Source organism: Vanellus vanellus (genome assembly GCF_965231255.1).
Source record: "Vanellus vanellus genome assembly, chromosome: 15".
Lineage (NCBI taxonomy): Eukaryota > Metazoa > Chordata > Aves > Charadriiformes > Charadriidae > Vanellus > Vanellus vanellus.
The window spans coordinates 9,887,517-9,910,003 of NC_138920.1; the positions used below are offsets into that span (position 1 = coordinate 9,887,517).

The 22,487-nt window shown below is 38.1% G+C and overlaps 1 protein-coding gene across 1 annotated transcript; it reads left to right on the plus strand.

Annotated features, from left to right (window-relative positions):
* Positions 1–258: 258 nt before the first annotated feature.
* PARD6B (par-6 family cell polarity regulator beta) lies at positions 259–14,922 on the plus strand (the record flags this gene model as incomplete). The annotated part of the gene is made up of 3 exons (XM_082491218.1): positions 259–324; positions 5,246–5,468; positions 14,093–14,922. 3 exons carry the CDS (start codon positions 259–261, stop codon positions 14,920–14,922), a joined length of 1,119 nt encoding a protein of 372 aa, XP_082347344.1.
* Between the last annotated feature and the right edge of the window lie 7,565 nt (positions 14,923–22,487).

Here is a 22,487-nt window from a genome sequence, read left to right on the forward strand (position 1 = left end):
CGCGGCTGGCCGCTGGCTCGGCGGCGCGGCAGGTGCCAGGAGCCGCCGTGGCTCCGCCTCCTGCCCGTGTCTGAGGGCGGAGGCGTCGCGGCGGCAGCAGCAGCCGGCGGAGCGGCCGTGGTTGCCGGGGGCAGTTGGCTGCGGGCCGCGCCGCTCGCCTCTCCCTTTCTGCCTCGCTTCCCGTTCCCGCAGGGCGCTCGGGGGCACCCGGGGGAGAGAGAGAGGAGAGAGAAGGCGGGACACGGACCCTCCGGCGGCATGAACCGGCCTCACCGCGGGGCTGCAGGCAGCCGGGGCCTGGGCACCATGGAGGTGAAGAGTAAGGTGGGTGCTGGCCACCGCGCCTGAGGGCGGCGGCGGCGGCGCGGGAGGGAGCCGGCCCGGCCTGGCCCTGCTCTGCCCTGCGGGGGCGTCTGGTCATAGGGTCGCTGTGGAGAAGGGCGGTGAGGAGCGGAGCCCGGGGGGGGGGGGGGGGGCGGTGAGGGGACGGGGGGCAGGGAGAGCTGCTGACTCACCTGCCGGAGGTGGCACTGGGGGGAGAGGGGCCGGTGTCCGCCGGTGCGCAGCCCCGGTGTCGTTTGGGCACCCCTGGGGCTGCCGGGCTGCGGGAGGCGGTGGTTCCCGGACGGCGGCGGGGAGCGAGTACCTTCCCCACCTGGGTGTCCCTGCTCCAGCCAGCTCCCTCCGGCCGCCTCAGGCTGCTCGGCTGGCACAGGGCTGCGGCTGTGGGAGCTCGGTGGTGGTGTCGCTTTCTGGGCGCGCTGTCTGCGGGGAAGGGAGAGGGGGAAGTATTTTTGAAGTGTTTTACAAAAACAGGTTAGTGGAGTTGACCCCTTACTTTCTGCATAGACTCAAAAACATACAGAGAAGTAGATGTTTGGGGAAAGCTTGGGATATCTAGGCCAAAAGAGAACCTTGGAGTTATGATTCGAACTCCAAAACCTGTTCTTTGGATTAGAAAAAGAGTACGTTTGTTTAACTTAGTGACTGTTTCTGTACTTTTTTTTTTTGTTTTTTTAACTTAATGACTATGCGTTTCTGTACTTTTTTTAGTGGGGTAGAGCATAGCTTGCATTACTTGGTAGTGGTAAGCCCTGGCTAACTTACCTTAAAGTAGAACTTGCCATCTTTTAGAGGCTATCTGACGATTTTACACTGGCAATTGTTTTATGAGTGTGTATGTTACGGCTTATACCAAGAGTTTCTTGTTGTTAAAGCTTTGCACGATTCTCTAAATTCTCTCATGGGTGGATTTGTTAATTTTTCATGTGCTGGTTAGACAAAGTTTTACTGACAAAACTTTGATGTTCTGAAAGAAAATAGATCTTTGTTCTGGTTTATGCTTGCAATATTTTGTTGACATGACATTCTGCAATTAACTATTGTAAAAGTGTTGGATGTGCAGTATTGGTGCAACCTATTAGTTAAATGCTTGTAACTTGAGTTAAAACCACCTTTTCCTTGTCTAGGCAAATGGAAGTGCACCTACATGGGAATGTGTTTTCTTCCATTGGTAGAAAAATCTCTCTTGTGGGCTTTTTTTAAACTGGTCTTCAGTCTGTTGTTTATATTCTGTTCCTTCCTTTCCTGCTGTCAATGTTAGAGCAGCAGTATAGGTGAAGCAGTCAGGACTTGGGGTGGTGCGTGGTTTTTTTGTAAGGATAACATAGTGCTGAAACTTCTAGAAAATGTATGGTTGGTCTGTATAGCTTGAATGATGATGATTTCTCTAAAGTGTTAACTTTCACGTGGACAAAACCAGAAAGTACAGGAATACCTGGTAGCCATGATTTCAAATACTAGTTAAGTATAGCTGCTCTTGTGGTTGGTGAAGTCTCTGCATCTATGCTCTTTTAAGATTGAAAACAATCAATACAATGTGTTTATAAAAAAATACTTGTTGCCTAAGCCCCAAACTCTAGGCTTACTGTTCCCCCATGGTGTGTTTCCTTTGGTTTAAAATATATCTTGGGATCACCTGTGTGATGTGTTATTTGGTGTTTGTACAGAGAAGTGTAGAAGTTCTAATGAATAGGGACTGTCTCTTAAATGCATATTATGAAGCAGATTTCAAGGCATTCCTAGAACTACTTGTTGCTAATGCATTATTTAACAGCACCTTTTTTTAATATAGCATAGGAATCATCTTCCTTTTATGAAAGTAATAAATTCTAAAGAGAAAGAAGAAAGGTTTGTGTGGGAGGTGGAGTGAACCATTAATGTGTAGTGGTCTAGGCTTTGAAAGCTTTAGCGATGTACAGCTCTTTATTTAGGTACTCCAAATCAATAATCGTGCCCCAACTGACAAAGCTGTGCCAGCGCAGCCCAGCTGTAGTTGCAGTTATGTGAGTGAAATCCTTTTGTTAGTCTAGTTTATTCGATTTGGGTAACTGGTCTGAACTTGCCCTGAGGAATCCCCGTGGTGTATTAATTACAATTAGCCCTTTCTCTCATCACAGAAAATCAAGTTTTATACCCCAAACTAGAGTGCCTGGTGATGATATGAAAGCTCCAAAATAAACTTCTAGTTCTCTAGATATAAAATTCAAGTTTTCCCCCCTCTCTCTCATGTCTTGCAATAATATTTTTTTTTTCTCAGAATGGAATCTAATATACTGATAAGACAGATACTGTTACTGCAGTTCATGTTCTATTGTTGCTGCAGACTTACAGTATAGCAGCAGTGTGTTGTGTTACAGAGGACTTCTCGTAAGTATCTGTACTCAGGATGTCTCTCATAAGTATCTGTAGTACCTTCTTAGTACGCTGACATTGCTTGTACTGTTTTCCCAGATGAGTTACCAGTGTAACAGCATGCATATGTAAAGAGCTCAGGTGGCCAGAAGCCTTCTCTTCTGAAGTTAGTCTCTTCCAATCTTTCATCTCCTCGATACTTCTTACAAGTTGTAAGTGCACCATATTTAATCGAATGGAGTGCAACATTTGATATAAAATGAAAACCTTTCAGGGGGTTTATATAAACTATGAAATTGCATAGTTTTATTGTCTTTTTGTCCGCTTTATAATAGCGTTGAGTGTATGGCAAACTGTGTTAGGAAATAATAGCCAGATTATTAGTCTCTTGGTGTTTGCACCAACTAAATATAAGATCGTGTGGAAAAAATAAAAATCACACGTTTGAAAATCTGTCCCTTTGTATGCTTGTTGCGATAGGATTTATCTTTTACTCCAAATTGAGAGTGAGGCTCTTGGCTTTTTAAACATAATTCAGTAACAAAAAAAAGATTAAACTATGTAGTCTTTCGAAGCCAAGCAATTGAAATTGATGCAATGCATGTACAATTCCTGTGGCATTCATACTTCACATAGCTGAAGAAAGATTTGAGACACAGGATAAAGGCTTTCACTGACGTCATGATTAAGCGAGCTGCTTCTGACGTGATGGGAGTTCCTCCTGCAGGCTTTTCTTTGCTTTTCTTGTAAGCCGGTATGAATCATCCCTTCTGCAGTATTGTCAGTTAATGTTACTGTAATTGGAGTATTTGTGGAAGAGGAATGTTCCTAGATAATTCCTTTATTTGAAACTTTCAGAGGAAGGTGGGGGTGTTGGAAGATGTAACTTGTTTTGCTGGGCTGTGTTTGTGTTAGCATGGTGTTAATGGGCTAACAACGGGGTCCTTGTCTCCTTATTTTCATTCCTTTGTGTGCGGCAACTCTAAAGCTCTTATTCTCCGAAAGGTTGTAGTCAAATGTGAGGTAAAGGTTGGTCTGGAGGCTTGATAATGTTCACCTTCACATCTACTGTGTGTAACGTGTACCAAAGTATGTGATGCAGAGGCTCAAATTTTCAGCCAGTGAGTGTTTTGTTCCGTGTGCCCTTCTGTTCTGCCTAAAACTAAACTTGCTGAAGAAATTATTTAAAGTCTTTATGTTCATTGTAGGTCAGCTATAGAATTCACACAAAAAAATATGCCACCAACTGACTTTTTTTGTTTGTTTTCTATTTTTTAATGATTAGTTTATTACCCTTTTAATTCATATACAAGCTGGTCTGCTTTTAGTAACCTGGCTGCTGCTAGGTCTTAATTCCTTTTAGTATGTGTGGTATGTAGTGTGCCTGATATGGAGGTTTAGGAGTAATTTTTGTCCAATATTCTGTTTGCTTTGGGTCCTTCCTGTGTTGGGCAGAAGACTATAATTTTACCAGCTATGCTTGCTAAAATTACAATTTGTCTAGTCTACATCAAATGCCTACTCTTTTATTTGCACCCAGTTTAGTCTTATGCCTACCACCACTGTGTCATTACTAGCATTGCTTTTTAAAAGTGTTTATGTAGGTGATTTAGGAGACTAACGCTGGAGTAGACTAGGGAGCCGTTGGTTTTTTTGTTGTTGTTGAATGATCATATCGACTAAAGGCAAATCCTACCCCTGAAAGTACAGTGATAGTGATTAAATGTTTTTTGCATATCTTCTGAATCTTGTCTGCTTTACACCCTGGATACAACCACATTTTAAAAGACTACACAATCAAGATTTCAGTGTGGACTATGCAGGCAAATCTTCTGAATGCTCTTAAGGAGTAGTAGCTGGTTGCCTCCTTTATATCTCTCTTTAGGCAAGAGCAGAATTGACTTGAGATCAGCTCACTAAAGCTTTACTGCACATAGTTTGTACTGAAAAACTGCAGCCGTTCTTTCTAGCCTTCAGGTCAAAGTGGCTTTTTCGTTTCTTGTCTGAACAACTGGGAATCCAAAAACTACTCAGTCTTTCATAGGTTAACCATAGCTGTATAAGAATCTACACGTACCTTCTATAGTGCACTGAAATTTCTTTGAAAAAGTTCCAGGTACTCACATACCGTAGGAGGTTGATCATAATCTTGTTTTTGAGCCATCAACATCAATGCTGGGTATGAATTCTGTCCCTTACCAAGAGCATGGCTGTTTCATAAGCATGTGAGAATCTGCAATTATTCTTGCACTAGTTTGTTACCTTAATGCTAAGCTCCCATATTAGTGAATGCTTTGACCTAAATGGAATAATGAAGACAACTTTTGCATATTCAGAAGTATGTGTTTTATCAAGACCAAAAATAGTTACAACTTTGGAAAAAAAAACAACCCCGGTTTAAACTGACCTTTTTATGCCACTTGAAAATTACTGGTTCTAGTTTTTAGTGCAGTTTTCATTCCATACAGTTTCTGGTTTAACATTCAAATCATTCTATTGCTTGAGGATGTTAGATTTCCATATTAATGATGTAAGATATATTTTGTTGTAGTTTGGAGCAGAATTTCGACGGTTTTCTCTGGAGAGATCCAAACCTGGGAAGTTTGAGGAGTTCTATGGATTATTGCAGCATGTGCACAAGATACCAAATGTTGATGTTCTAGTGGGATATACGGACATTCATGGAGACCTGCTGCCTATTAATAATGATGACAATTATCATAAAGCAGTTTCCACAGCCAATCCTCTACTCAGGATTTTTATTCAGAGGAAAGGTAAGTGCATTTAAAGTCTGTGAATCATCTGTTTATCCAGTTATACTGTGCTGTAGTAAACACTGTGACGTATGGAGGAAAAAACCCTTCAGTCCTATTTCATCATGTTGAATTCCGTAATAATTATGGATCACAAAAGGTATTCACAATGCACCGCTCTTGTAAGAGCTTCCTCAGGCAACCTATTTATACTTTGTGCTTTTTGGCTTGTATTTAGTTCAGGTTAAAGTCAAGGTAAATCACTAGTAAATGCTTCTTTCTGGTTTGCTCTGTACGTTGGTTGCCTTTCACTTAAAATTCCGATCTTGATCAGACAAGAAGAGAGGCCATTACAGGATACTGAAGTATTAAATGTCAATATAAATTAAAGACTAACTTTGTAATATACTACTTTTATCACACTTTCCTAATAAAACATTCTGAAGCTTTTAAAATGGCAAGCGTATTTCAGTTAGCAAACCTCAAATATGAGTGCTTCTCAATTTGTTGGTTTGCCTTTAAAAATAGCATGTCTTCTAGGCACAAAGTTCTGGTTGTCTTTCTAGTGTCTGTTTTTGTTTATGAAAGAAAAAAAAAAAGAAACTTGAAGTTGTATTTGTTCTTGTACAGGAGAACATATTCAGTATATAGAACTGAAGGGGTGGGGAGAAATCTAGTGATGTGATCTGAAATTGTTTTAATCCAGAGAAGTCAAGAAAACCTGATTTCTGCACTTGTTGGTTTCCTGCTTACTTGCGTACGGGTGTGAGTGTGCACGCATTGTGTGTGTGTGTGTATATATATATATATATGAACACATGCATATGCAATTCCTATCCTAAAAAGGCAATCAACTGATCTTTGAATAGCAGACAGCTTCTTGCTTGGCTATTTTATAAAGATGTGCACTGTTTTTGGTTGTTGTTAAGACAGGCTTCTTTTCCTTAGAAAGTGCTTGAGCGTCGGAAGCTTTCATCAACTTTCCCACTCCAAAGAATGAATAAGCTCCACAACACCCTGACACAAAAACAATATTCAAAATAGCTTGGCTGCCTGCCAGCTGCTCTGTTGCTGGTAAAATGTGTTTGTTTTGTTTGTATTGAGGATAGCATAGTCTAGTAAGACCTATGTTTTCAGTCCTGAACTACCAAAGGAGTGAACTATTTGCTTTAATAGAACCTAGAGATTGAAAAGGTCTATGATTCTATCTAATCTCCTACAGTAGCCATATGACGAGAACAGATAAGCCACTTTGTCAGACTGGGATTATTGAGTTTATATTTTAACACCATATGTTTTTAGATTGTTACTAGTGTTACATGTTTAATGCTGTTACTGGTGTTACATTTGTAACACCTTATATCTTCATTGTACCTTGAACGCACAATGTATTATTTCTTATTACTCTGGTGTCAGAAATTGACAATAGAATTGATATAACACACAGACCTAAAAATAAGATTACCCACTTAAATTTATCGTGACAAGAATTGATTACCAGGAAAATCTATGTAGAAAGTATTAGTTGTCATCACCTTCCTTTTGAGACTGAAGTCTTCTGGCTATAGTGTTTTAGGGAATAAAGAACCCAGGCTGGCATCTGAGTCCAGGGCTTCCAGCACTGTACTTTGTTCTGAAATAGTTGTGGCCATTTTGATCACTTTGAAATATTAAATTGAGCTTTTGATTCCATTAGCATCTTTGCCATACAGAACAGAGGTTGGTTTGATGGAAAATAAGGGAATAACTTGATTCTGTATTTTATTTGTGATAACTTGCCTGTAACTAAAGCTGAATTGCAGGAGTTAGAGATGTGTCATAATTTGTGCAGCATAAATTTAAATGGGATTAATTAATCTGATTGCACATATCTTTATTAATTATACCTCTGAAATTGAAAAAAAAAAATCTGAACAAATATGTGCTATTGATGGGGCAGCTTTGATCTGTGCTGTTTTGGAACTGTAACTAATACGTGACAGAAGTTACTTTTCCACCTACAAGGCTTCTTGTGGCTTTCATACGTTCTCTTAAATGATCTGAAAAATTTCTATGGATTTTCTGATGGAACTTTGACTTTTTTGTATTTCCAGCACTAACAGTTGGGAATTTAAGTTTTTTGGCATAAAGCCACTGTAGGGAAGCGAGAAAGTTTTCTGCTGTCTTAAAAGACAGGAAATTTTATTATACTATCTTACCTATTAAGAAGCTACGTGCAATTTGTGGAAAGCTAACATAAGGTATGGACAGACTACAATAAAATCTAAGGTAAATACTATCAACTTCTTAATATATTGCATCCAAGGAACACCTTAAGGGGTTGAAATGGGAACAACAAGATGTTTTTGCGATGTTATTAATAAGTGACAATTGTGATAATGAGACTTCAAAATTTCAGAAACTTTGTTATGCCAGAGTAAGCACTCTTTTTCTCTTCTGTTCGATATTGACTCCTAATTCATGAAAGCTAGAAAGTTGTCTGTCATAAGCATTATTCGTATTGGTTAATGTGGTGAGAAACCTAGAGATCCTGTAATGAAATGAAATCAAATCACATTATTCCCCTTAGACTCTTCTAATTGCATTTAACTAAATAACTTCTAAATATTTTAAACTGCTCCAGTGCTAAATCTAAACTGGAGCTTGATATTGCACAAGTCAAGAATGGCTATCAGTTTGCGGAAAACAGTTGCTTATTGGAATTTCATTCTGCAGTTTAACAGATTAACAGGTACTGTTAACATCTGGAATGTAAAGGTTAAACTGCTGTATCATGATTAAATCCAGATGTATGGGAGTCGGTCTGTCTGTGAGAAAAATCTTACTGAAGATAAAATGGGGGGGAGGGGTATAGTCTGCACCGGCCCTGAATAGTGGTTCAGTGTGGGGGGACTTTGCATAGTAAGTACAAGAATAATAGGGATTATAACTTAACAAAAGATGTCCTTAAGACTCAATTGCACAATATTAAATTACAATATACAACTCATACAAGTTCTGCATGTACATGGCTGCATACAGTAAGAAGTGGGTTCTTTGGTTAATTCATTTGTGCCTTGAGATAAACTTTTTCACTGAGAAGCTTTATTTTGGTGAAAAGTAAGAGAAGTTGGGTTTTTAAACAGCTCTCTGGAATATCCTAGCTATTCTGAGTCTTCTTCCTAAAACCATAGGTTAGTTTCCTAAAGCCATGTTTTGTTGTAACTTTTGACTAAGTAAGAGACAAGATTTATTTGGGCTTATTTATAAAATGCTAAATTGCATCTATGTTAAAATGCACTAATGATTTGGGGGGGGTAAAATTTAATTCTTGAGGGGTGACTCTACATTGTTTTGCAAATAGATCAGGAAAATGTTTTAAATATCTGTATTGAACAATGTTAAATTGAAACTTGGGCTTTTATTTTAAATTTCATGTAATAAGTATATACAGATTGGTGCTATCTTGAGCTTGAAACTGTTGGGGGAGAAATTATTCCTGCACTACGTGGACGTTCTCCTTAACACTATCTGTGGTTAACACCTTGTCCTTTGGCTATATGCCAAAATATTTTCCACTGCAGCTTTAAACTGATTAGCTAGGTGCCAGAACAAAGATGCTTTTGTACTCAAGAATATTGCTTTAGAAAATTTGTTTAGCACTGGACGAGAGGCTAAACAGAGTCATGTTGCTTGGCTGAGATTAGGAGAGATGAGTTTGCATCAACTTTTTACTATTTCTTTTTCCCCACAAACTGTGTAACTTTAACTGTGCATCTTAAGGTTTCTACTACTTTTGAAATGTTTAGACTATTAAAACTAGTTACAATACAAAACAAATATCCTATGGTGCTTTATAGTTTCTTAAATGTTTTGACATGTGGCTTGCAATTTTGGGATTCTTTTACTTCAACAATGTGTCATGTAACTTGAGAAGTAAGCTTCTAAAAGCAAAAGCACCAGCTCAGTGTTATGACTTCTGATTGTTTGTTTGTCTTCTTAAAGAGACTTTTAAAAGTTTGTCTCTTCCTATACTTGTTTTTCTGATCTTAGTTTTTGTTTTAAAAGCACTTTTGAATCTGTTAGTTCACTACAGATGTATTTACATGATATTTCTTTCAAAGCCAGTCCTTTTGCAACTGATCTACATGTTTTCCTACTAACTGTGAAAAATTTGATTTGGACAAAAGTTTTAAGCCTTATCAGCTGGTAGTTGTGGGAAGGCAGGTTGAGTGATGATTTTTCTGAACGTTGGGGAAGGAAGTTGTGAAAAGCCATGTGAATAGTTCTAGATCTGTTGGGTAAAGAGCACAAACAACACTGTGATCATTTGCAGGACACAGTAGCTCTACTTCTTGGATGTAATAAATGTGTATATGTTTGTATATCTAGTACATTCCAAACTTACTGTGTAGGCACAGAAGGCCTGAGTGGCAGGAGAGGCATCCTGGTATGTGGCCTGCTATGAAGGTGAAGAAGCTTTACAACCCACTGTAGCAAGCTGGGAATGTCAAATATGATACATATTTGATATGACAGAATGTGTCAAATACCATATACTCTGATTCTTTGTCAAGAAGGTGAATGTGTGCACTTCGAATTTAAGAAGAAAAAAGACCCAAACTGAATACCTTCTAATGCACGTGGAAGAGCATTTGTAAGAAAATCAATACTGACAATGTTTTCGTACAGTTTTCCTGTGTACTGTTTCCAAACCAACTCTTGTAGTAAAAGCAGTAGAAACCTAGTGCTTCACTGGTACCAATATGTTAGTACCTATATCCTAGAGTTTTCATCAGCAACTTGCACTTTAGCACAAATAAGTTGTGCCTGTGCAGTATTGTGCCTGTGCAGTTTTCCTATTTTCTTTAGATGAGCTTACTCTAAAGAAAAAAAAAAGGCAAATATGTCTTAAGGTCTGAACAATATGGAACTAATCAGTCGAAATGCTTCTGACTTACTCATTGGCTCTCTGGAGAACTTCCCAAAAACCAGAGCTCTTCTGGAGCAATGTGGTGTTAAATGCCTAGAAACATGTCACCACTACAAACCCAAAAGAAGTGAAGCTTTTGAAATGAGGCAAAATGACATGTCTTGCTCATGTAATGGCTCTCTAGTACTTGGAATATTTTTTTGCTGCTCTTGTTAAATTTACCATTGATTGTGCAGCCTTAAACCCAGAGTTCTACAGTATCAGACATCTACACTACTTAGACAGGCACTGCACAAAAAAAGTTTTTACATAGTTTTCGAGATCACTAAGATGCATACTGGCTGCTGGTGGGGGAGGGGGAAATTCATGGCCTAAAACATAACCTTTGCGTTCATTAACATTTTTAATTCTAATATTAAAGTCACCGTTGTCTATTGGGTGTCTAAAATCTTCACCTATACTATCACTTTCTTGCTGTCATTGTGTTACCTTTTACTTCTAAATACAAAGTATTTAAAGCAAATCTAGTATCTTATTTCACAGTTGCCCTTTCCAAGTTGTTTTGTAAGCAATTGTAGTTCCAAATAAAGAAGAGAAGCTATTGCAACTCATTGAATTGCAAAAATCCTCCCAGTGTAATGACCAGATGTCTAACCTGAAACTGGTTGGATGAGTTGTCAGTAGAGATAAGGGCAAAACTTCTCACGCTTTTTTCTTTGATCATAAATTTTAAGCAAACTTTAAAAGAATTGCTCCATGTTGTCTGAAAAATCAGCATGTTAGTTTTCAGCAATGGAGTACAGGATTTTTAATAGCTGGTCTTCAATCAGTTAGATATTCCAAAATGCATTTTACAGAGAAAATGGTAAGTTTGTGTTTTTGGAGCTGTTTTACACTTGAGACGTAGTCCACCTGTGATATGCTTTGGTTTGGGAGGTTGCATTGTTTTTTAATCAACTCACTCTTCAGCACAACTGACTTAACTCTCTTAGGCATCTGAAGAACAGATTCTAAAGCCTTCTTTCTTGACGTGGAGATCTAATGTTATTTTAATTTAACCTTAAATTACAGGGGGGAGTTAAGCATCTTCTAGTGCAATTGTACCCATTGCCCTGTCTTCTCCGTGTGTCTTCATCCTCTTGGCAACCACCCGTTAAGTACTATGGTGAGGTACCTTTATTCTCAGGAAGGAGGTGAGGAGCCTTTTCTTCTCCAGAGACAAAAGACCTAACTCCTTCAGCCTTTCTTCATAGGGCAGGTTCTCCAGCCCTTTGATCATCTTCATGGCCTTCCTTTAGACCCTCTCCAGTCTGTCTGCATCTTTCTTGAATTGTGAGGACCAGAACTGGACACAGTACTCCAGGTGTAGCCTGACAAGTGCTGAGTAATGGCTTGATCACATCTCTATCTCTGCTAGTAACGTCCCTGCAGATGCAGCCCAAGGATCCAGTTTGCCTCTGCTGCAGCAGCATACTGCTGGATCATGTTCAGGTTGTCTACCGGGACCCCCAGGTCCCTTTCAGCAGGCTGCTCCCCAGCCACACAGATCACAGCCTGTACTGGGCTCTTTGGTTATCTCATCCCAGGTGCAGGACTTTGCACTTGTCTTAGTTAAACTTCATATTGTTATTGCTGGCCCAGTCCTAGATTTAGCTTCATTTTTACCTCCTGATCCTAAGAAGGTAGAGAACCAGATTTTGCAGAGGCTGTCTCAGTGGGTGAAGTGGGACAGAAAAGTCCCTAGGGTGCTGTCAATAAGCACTTTCTCACATGAAGTGAGAGCGCAGCACTGGGGGGTGCATGTGCTAAAGTAACATGTGGAACAATTTGTCTTAGTGCTGCCTTTGTTTATTCAGTAACTCTTGCAGAAACACCAGTCTGGGTGAAAAGATGGCCAAATCTGAGAAACAGTAGAAGTAAAAATGAACTATGCAAGGTGAATATAATATTCTAGAGAGGCATCAATGTTCTCCAGAAGTAACTGAGATTGTCACAAAAGCAAGTGTAGTGTGGCTGTGTAGACTTAGCTGTCTTCAGAAATAATTCCTGCTTGTGTCAATTAAATTGTTGAACAACATTATCTGAAAAGTTTAATACAAAAGGTGTTCTGTCTTTAGCAAACAGCTTTGCCACTCCTACGGCGTGATTATTTATTATTTTCGGTTGGACTAGGTGATCTTAAAGGTCCCTTCCAACCTAGAAAATTCTATGACTTAAACAAAAAAAAAATTAAGAAGTGTAAACAACGCCATCATCAGGACACATTTTTCAACCTGTGTTGATGAACTATTTTATTTCTACTGTGTACACACAAGGTATCAGTTTATAACAAATCCCTCTGGGGTTTTGATGGGCTAATTTAAATTTGTTTCTTTTCCTGTTGTCCTTTATCTTTTAGAATACTAATTCCAAGGCTGCCTTAATAGACCAATCGTTCTTAAAAACCTCCTCTTGTTTTCAGCAGCCCTAATGTCTGGAGATGGGAGGGGTTAGTATTACATGTTAGAATAGTGTTAGACTATTGCTTCGGAACTACTTTCTCTGCTCTCATTTGCTTAAGCATTTGAAGAGTCCAGATATAACCAGAATGTGTCTGTATATCTTCATCCTAGCCTGGAAAAAAAAAATCTTCTGACTTACCAACTCTAACTGTACTTTTTTCATCAGCAATTGACAGCTCTCCTGAAATTTCACACTAGGATAGCATTTCCGTAGTTATTTCAATTCACCGATTAAAATGTATAGCAATTCTTTTACTTTCTTGGCTGTACCAATGGCATCTTAATGTGATAATACAAAGAAATCCCAGCTTCTCTGAGTCCCAGGGTTAGTGCAAACCAGTTCTGCTTGTTTTGTTGTTTTTTCTTTTATCCACTGCAGAAAAAAAATCTATGCAACATTGCAAAAATAGAAGTGTAAATCCAAGGAAACTCGAATCTGAATATGTTTTAGTTCATTGTTTTGGGAGAGTTCTAGCATATTAAAAAGAAAAATAGAAGCTTCCTTTGGTAAATAGGCATTTCAGGCATCAGAATTGCTTCTGTAGAACATATTTTCTTTTCCATTAGAAGTATTTGTATGACTTAGAATTCTAAGCCATTTGCATACATCTGTAGCAAATTGTGGCAGTTAAAGCATTGCTTGTATGAACGGTTTTGCTTGAAGTATTTCTGTGCAAGATCTCTTTGTTTCTGCTCCACAGCCATTTTACCTACATTGCATGGGGGCAGGGAAGAGAGTGCAGAATGGAATAAGCTTTCTGGAGTTTGAATCCAGGTCACTTGGCTAGCTTCCAGGAACTAGGCAATAATAGGCACACTGGCTGCTTTCCCTTTTTCATTCTTTCTTTTCCAATGATCTGAAACCTGAGGAGAGAAAACTAACAAGTGGAATTACTCAGAATAAAATTAAAATGTTTCTAGGAATGTACTCACTCTTTCCATTCCAACCTTTCTCTCAAGCAGCTAGAATGTAGCTCTTTGTGTCTCTACTGCTGCTAACTTGCTTTAATTTTTGTGTGCTGTCTTTCCTTCGGTAGTAGGAAACCAAAAGTATTACAAACTTTGAATCTAATAACATTAAAGCTCGTTTCAGGCGTAGAGAGAAATATTTCTACTTTAGCAAGCCAGAAACGTTCTAGATGAGATGTTTCATTCTGCTAACCTAAAACAAAATAGCAATGCGATATGGACCACGTAAAGTGATCTAATCATCAATGTGCTATGTCTTACAGAAGATGCAGACTACAGTGCCTTTGGTACGGATACTATGACGAGGAAGAAAAATGTCTTATCAAATGTGTTACGTCCGGATAACCACAAGAAGAAACCACACATTGTCATTAGCATGCCACAAGACTTCAGACCAGTGTCTTCTATTATAGATGTAGATATTCTTCCAGAAACACATCGTAGAGTACGACTTTACAAATACGGAACTGACAAACCCCTTGGATTCTATATACGAGATGGCTCTAGTGTCAGAGTAACACCACATGGATTAGAGAAAGTTCCGGGGATTTTCATATCTAGGCTTGTCCCTGGAGGTCTGGCTCAAAGCACAGGCTTACTGGCTGTCAATGATGAAGTACTGGAGGTGAATGGAATAGAGGTTTCAGGAAAAAGTCTTGATCAGGTTACAGACATGATGATTGCAAACAGCCGTAACCTGATCATTACAGTAAGACCAGCAAACCAGAGAAATAATGTTGTGAGGAACAGTCGGACTTCTGGCAGCTCTGGTCAGTCTACTGAATCTAGCCTTCCAAGTAGCACGCCAAATATTTTAGCAAATTTCTTGCAAGGAGAGGAGGAAAGCGATGAAGAGGACATTATTATTGAAGATAGTGGTGAGCCACAGCAGATTCCAAAAGCTGCACCCACCAGCGAAAGCCTAGAATCGTTGACACAAATTGAACTCCTTCATGAGTCAACGCAAAATGGATTTCTTCCTTCCAGTGAGATGAACTTGAATCAATCAGCAGGCAGCATTAGCGTGGAATGTGAAGTACAAGATCCGGATCATAAGTCATTAGAAGAAGATGGAACTATAATAACGCTATGAAATGATATTGGTGTACTTTGTATTAAGTAAGGATGCCATACGTGTTTTAATTTGGCTTAATGTGTAATACATGTTATACCTCTCCATCTACCGAGCACTGCAGTTAGATTAAAAGGAGGGAAAAAAGTAAATACCAGAAGTTCAAAATTATGTAATTTGACTACAGTTAATTCTGCACTTCAACATAAATACTTCACAAAGACGGAAGACAATTGATAAATGACTGAAATTCAATGAAGAAAATCTGAATTGAAAATGAAGGATAGCTAAGAGATGGCTGTGAGCTTTCTTTTAATGGTACTTGATTTATTTTTTTTTTTTAATGCAGAATACTACTGGTTCTGTAGAAGTAAACTTCCATTATTGTGTGAGGTTGACTATCTAGTGTACTGTGGTTTCATGTTCATCTCAAGTGCTGCTTATGTATGATGGAGCTGCTTTAGCCACTTCATTCCTGTTTGGGACTGCTGTTTAGCTGGTAGAGCTGTTTGCATGGCTCTGCATGAGGAAACTGGAAACTCAGCAGGAGATGGGGTGGGAAGAGATGTTCTTGGTTGGTCTAGTAGAGCAACAGGGATATATGATAGTGGTCAGCAACTTGACAACAGTCAGGATTTGAAGGTGGGGCATTCTGAAGTTGACTGTTCCTTTGTAAGTGAATGTGCAACCACAGGCTCATTAGTCATGCACCTTTACTGTTTTTAATGGCCAGGTAAGCTTTTAATGACTATGATTTTGAAATTCAAATGTGAAAGTCTTAACACTTTTGTATCAAAGACCTGTTCTCATTTTGGTTTGCAGTATTTAAGGATATCATTGGATTTAGTTGCTAATCCCAGTAAATTTCAAAGAAATTAAATGTAAACAATGCTGTGGAAACAATGTAGCAGTCTACGGTCACGTTGCAGTCCTAGTAGAAGCTGTAAAGATTTCTACTAGGAAAGGTTTGTTGTAGTGGGTCTGAATTATGTAAAAAGTGACATTCCTGAAACCTAAGCAAGTTAGAATAGCATAAATTAAATCCCTGGATTAAAAAAAAAGTTTTAAATCAGAACGAAGCTTTAAGAGAACTTGCTTGAGCCATGTGATATTAAATTATTCATTATAATGAACTAAACTGTAAATGCTGATCTTTCTGTGTACCACTGGCTGGGTGTTTTGAATATTGTAAAGTTGCTATATGTAAAACAAAATACTGATGACAAGTCCTGATACTGCAAGTGCATAAGTATGCATGCAATCAGCTGCACACTTACTAGGAGAATTGCAGGGAGAGACTTCTAGCATTCTTTTTCCAGTTTCATCTCTTTGTATCTAATGCTTTACCACTTTGGCACTCAGTTGCCAACCTGACCCTTCTCTGGAAACGTAAGTTGTGGCAGGAAAATGAGATTGAGACTAATAGGGTTGGGGAGAAGGGTGGATGGAGCTTCTCACAGGGATCCAGCAGTCTCTGTCAACCTCTAAGAAAGAAATAGCATGCTACCAGTTCTGTACTGTGGTACTGTGCTTACCAGAGCCAGTAGTCTGGGTTCTTGGCAGCGTGTTCTACCCTGTGGGGCGATATGATGAGCGGGAAAGGAGACTAGCCCCTTTCTTTTCCTAACGAAACATCTACCTCTGCTAACTTTACTAACATGAGAATTAACTGTAAGCTTAATGTTAAGGTATCTGTAAAAATCCTTGTAGGATATCAGAGGCTAAAACTGTATTTGTTTAATATTTTTGTAACGATGTAAACAAAATTGCTTCAGAATTTGCTGCTTTTTAATTTTACTAAATGCAAAATTTAAATTCCAATCTCATGAGCAGTAGTATATTCTACCCTTCAATACCATTGGAGTTCAAGTCTCGTAGATGTCAAGAAAGGCTGTATTCATGCCCTTTTTGATTTATGGAGAGTTGGCATAACAGACAATGGCACTTTGCAAATACAGGTTAGAGTTCTGCTTTGTCGGATTTATTTATGGTTTCTTCAGTACGCATATAGAGAGGCCCTGGAATCTTGTCCAACATGAGCAAGAATTTTGAAGTGTTTTACTGATTTTGCTAATAATTACTAAAATTGAAGTAACTACATCCACTTAGTGTGAAATGAAGAAATGAAATGTTCATTCTGTAACGTGTAGATTTTAAATAGGCATGTTTTCTGTCAGTGCTGCTCTATGGTTCCTTTATTTAAGGAAGATCGTTTACTTTAAAATGTGTTTTTCCTTTATCAAAAGACTTTCCTTCCTGTATGAAATCATCAGGGGAGGGTGGTTTTCATTTATTATGCTAGTTTGCACTTCTGTGCCTTTTGTTTACTTGAATGTATTGTGAATAATCAAAGGAATAAAGGCACTTGGATGAGAAATGAGGTCCACAGATACAGAAAATGAACTGGTAGTGCACTTAATACAGGTGTAATGTTTTCATTCAGTGGAAATACATTATGAGTCTAATGTGGTACATTAGTATTTTGCAGCTTGGATAATAGCTTTGAGCTATTAACTTGCACAGGAAGGTTGAGTCTGAGAATGCTAGTGTTGCAAGGTATCTTATTGCTTAGATACAAACACCCAAGGTTAGTGTGCTGCCAAACTCTGTTACCTAATCTGTACTTAAAACAGATGCATGAATATTTTGAATATATATGCCAGTATTAAGGACTTGTTGAAATTTAACTACGGTCCTACTCTAAATTGCATGAGAATACATCTCTTGGGACCTTTCCTGCAAAGTGATTAATCTAAATGTGCTTTTTGATATATTATGTTTTCTTTTACAGAAATTTGGTAACACATAGCAAAACTAAACATTTGGGACTTGATAAAAATGTTAAGGAATAAACCTAAAAATGGGCTTTTAAAAGTGCGTATTTACAGTTACAATGACAGACTGCACAGCACGTAATTGCTTAATGCTGCGGTTACCATAAAGTTTCTAAAGTTCTTCCATATCTTACTAATGCATACACTGTTAATTATGAAATATTTTTAAATTGTTACTTCAGGATGATCAATGGTTGATTATGAGTGGCTAAACTTAATTTTATACATAAATGGTACTGGGGTTCAGTATAAGGTTTTTCAAAATATGCTGATATTGTTAGCCTTTCATTCACTACCTCCTAAATTTTTAACATCTTTGCAGTTTTCTCCTTGGAAGGAAATACTTAAAGGCTTGACTGTTTTATATAGATTCTATCTTTAGCTAAAAAAAAAAAAAAAAAGAAAAAATCCAAAAGTGATAGTGAGGATGCTACGCATGATTGACAATATTACGCTGCTATTAATGTAATCTTTGTGTATTAAGTATCCTGTATATGTAAATTGTATTTTCAATCCAGATTTTATAAATTAATTTATAAATATCCAAATTATTTCAAAATGGAATGGAGAACTAAAATTCCTTTGACTAGTGTTATATGTTGTGTACATGCACAGTGGGGGGGACAAGTCATTCCTTACGTGCGACTGGGAGATTTAAGTGCACCTTAATAGGAAAAAGAACAAATTCTTAATAGAATTAAGATGCATTTACTTTGAAGTTCTGCTATGGTACTGGATAAGTCAAGCCTAACTGTGAATCATATGTTTTTTCCACAACTGAATTAAATTTAGGACAATGTTCTCACAAGCTGTCTTTAACATATGTGTATTTTTGTCAATATTATGTATTTTCTAATTAAATTTTACTTGCAATGTGATTTTTACATGAATGAACTTGTTTAAAATGTCAAATATCAGTATTTTTCTTACAACTTTAATGTATAATGTACATTGGTATCTCACTGAATGAAGATTGATTTTACAAAATCAAGCTAGCTGTAGTTGTATATTAGTCTTATATTTTTACAGACTGGAATAATAAATGGATATAGAAATAAAATGTTTTTTTCCTCAATTACTTTGTCAGATAAGTAAAAATGAGGAAAAATGTATCCTCTTATTATTAAGTGTGAAAGTAGGTGGGCTTCACTTTTTTCTTCCTCCTCTTGGGCAGCTAAGTGGGCTCTGTTTTCATAGCAGTCTTAAATGTTTGTTTTCTCTGCTTTCTTCTCTGGAGCAAATCTCTACACATGGAAAGTATGCAAGGGTTCAAAACATTAGTTCTTCAGTCCTGTTGACTAACCTGTGATGTGCTTATTCCTACAGTAGCTGCAACTAATGAATCTTGCATTATATCGCTTGCCTGAGGACTGCTCATAGTAAAGTTTAGGTCACGAGGCCTGGGAGATGGTCCCTCATCCTCTCTCACCTTTGTGAAGTGCTGCCGGTGATGTGGAGGTTTTCACTGTTACTGTAAGTATTTGGTATAACTGTCTGTATTAAAGTTTTAACTTGAACCCGTTCAACTTGCAAATGTCCTCTCCCATATCTAATGCCTTGGCAGCCCTTGTAAACATTTACCTAGTGACAAAAGACCTGAGTTGTGTTTAGTGCTTTTGTGTAGGGCTTTTGTGACTACTGGTCTCAGGGCCAATTGTATGGCTTCTGTTCTATACCTTCCTTCATATATGTGTGACTAGTTTCATTTGTATAGTTCAGTATTTTTCATACTTGCCTATGTAGCTATGAGAAGGTGACAAAAAGACTGAGAACAGCACTACAGTATCTTAATATTGGTATGCACCTGAAAGAACCCTGTCTATTTCACCTGTGCACTTGAGTGAATGTATTGTAGCTGGAAGAAAGTTCTTTACACAGAATCTGGCGGCTCACCGCTTTCTTCAAGGAATGTTGAAATTGGTATGGTATTCTTGAAATGGTGTGAGATTTAAAAATTCATCTTGCCTTTCTTAAAATTCAGGTGTAGTATTTTTCTAACTACAAAACTTCTATGCAAATGCATAAAGCTCAGAAACTGGGAGAGATTTCCAAGTTACTGACTCAAATCTCTTTAACGTGAATTGTTGTCAGGGTAAGTTTTCTAGTATTGCAGCTGAAACTTCTCAAGCATTGGATATTTTGAATAAATTAGATATGAAAAAATGAGGAGCAAAATCTGAAGGATTGCAGACAGACTGACTGCAAGATTAGACAATACAATGGCAAACAATTCAGTATAAAACCATGGTTCAGCAATGCTTTTAACAGTGTGCGGTTCTAACTGCTTATTTTCAAAAAGGATACCAGACTGAAAAAAAGTAATGTCATCTGCATTATAGGATGTTTTTAGTATAACAAAACTGAGGACTGATCAGCCTGAAAAAGATTGTAAAAAGCAATAAAGCTGAGTGTAAACAGTTTTGTATGAGTAAATTGGATATAGACAGATGGATTGAAAAAGTGCAATGGAATATAATTTCCATTTACCAGCTTTGAACTATTTGATTCATAGTGAATTGTAGCTCCTTAAAAATGACTTCTTAAGGATCTCAAAAATATATTGACTCTAGAGGACACTATTTCATGTAACGTATACTTCCACAGAATTAATCCGGTGTTGACCCAAACTCTCTGCAAATGTATCTCCTCCAGTGTTCCCTGGCTTGGGGCTGACAGTGTGTGTGGGGGTACTTTCATTGAGGCAAGAAGTGCTCTTTGCAGCAAGAGTACAGACTATTATGCTGGACCATTAGTATCCATTAATGTTTCTGTGCCTTCCAGCAAGCTTCCATGTCTAAGAGAATTTCTACTAAGTAAAATACACTAAGAATCAAGGGGGTGGGTTATCGCAGGAGCAAAGACTAGGGAGCGTATCCTCAGGAATGCATATATCCATGAGGGTAAGGTAATCTTGATAGGACGCTTTAGGTTGGACAAGAACTAAAAGAGTGGACTAACGCTAATACTGACCTGGACTGAATCTGCAGTGGAGGCAGAGTACAGAAGCTAATCTGGGACGCTTTAAGGGAATGAGACTAAAATGCATACTAATGCAAGTCAGCCACACTATTTCTGCAAAGCACTGGAGTCCCTGCTAGTAGTTTTCCTAAACTAAGAAACTAATTGTAAAGGAAGACAGTAACTTTTTCTACTGCTGCCTCCTTGAGGAAGGAATGCAACTGTTAAATACTGTGCAATAACACAGTCCTTTAAATGCAAACAGTACTTACTTTTTCTCAAGGTGATGAGCTCCTAACAAGATGTTAGGACTTCAGTTATGTTATGAAATTGAAAACTCATGTATGGTTGCAGATGCAAAGACTTTCTGGGATTTTTCATAAGCAATCAGTTGAAAGTAATCAATTGAAAATCCTCCTTTCCTGGGTGTAACAGGAGAAAGATTTAGACTAGTGCTAAATACCCCTTTAAAGTTTTCTTGTTATCTTAAAACTAGCTGTGGCGTTCTAGCTTCAGACTTGCTTGAATTACTTCTGATGAACATGTGTTCCTTGCAATACAAGTATCAATATTCAGATACTATTTTGTAGTAGTTGCATGTGGTAATGCTAGAGAGGAAAATTTGGCTTCAAGGTAGCTTCATAAATGGCTTCCAATACTATCATGAGGAAAAATGTGTTGCACTGTAACAGTGTTGTTCTTGGATGCTGTAGAAGTATGCAAGAAATGGTACAGCTGGTTCTTGGAGAGGTGAGACAGTAGCCAAAACTTAAGATTTCGGACTCCTTGTGCAGCTATGACTGATAGATCACTTGTGTACTTTCCCTCTCAAATAGGGGATAAATTTGTCTCTGAGGACTCAATGTAGTATGCTTGATTTTAAAAGTGCTTTAGAAATATGAAGCACAAAGTGATTTGAAGAAGTGCTGTGCTATTTAACCAGCATTTTTTATTACAGCAATTCAGAAGTGTTGCTAATAAGATATCCTTTCCTATCCTTTCAATTAACATTCCTTTCTACTTGAACTACCATTTTATTACCTGATAGTATAAGGAAATACCTTGCATTTCTTCAGTGTGAAAGACTTCTATCGGGCTCTGTGAATGTTACATTTATGAAAGTATATAAGAACATATTTGTTGCCTCCATGTTTGCTTTCCACGGGCTCTCTTTCTCCATGGTGCAATGACTTCTTCAGAATGCTTTCTTTTGAGCATGTGGTAATACCTAGTTACTGATATGGCTTTTTCCGTTGTAGTCACAGATGCATTGGTGATGCTTAGAAACAAGGAACAGAGTCTTTGAGGGACAGATGAGAACAGCAGGTGATGGAAAAGGAGCTGGAGAAGGTAGGGATGTCATCCAGCGCAGGGGTTCATGCTTGTGTAAAACCCATGTTATTGATGTGGGTACAACAGACAGAGCTGATGTGTATCATAATCTGGCATGTCTAAATTGGTTCTGAAAACAAGTTATATATTAAGAAAATATATATAAAATATATAATATTAATAATATAATTATATTATATATAATCTATATTAAGAAAATAGTTATTCATAGCTGCAAGACAATGGAGGTAAGAGTAAGAAGTTGGAAGCCAATAGGAGATATGGTAAAGGAGGTGAGAGTCCCATCACATTGCAGAAAGGAATACTTTAGTTTTGCAATAGCTGAAAGTTTGTCTATTATATTAAGCTGTATAGGCTAGTCAAATAAAAAGTACCATCTCTACCTGCAAGCCTTGCCTCTCTCTTTAGACCCTCATAGCTGTAACAATAACCTCTAGGCAC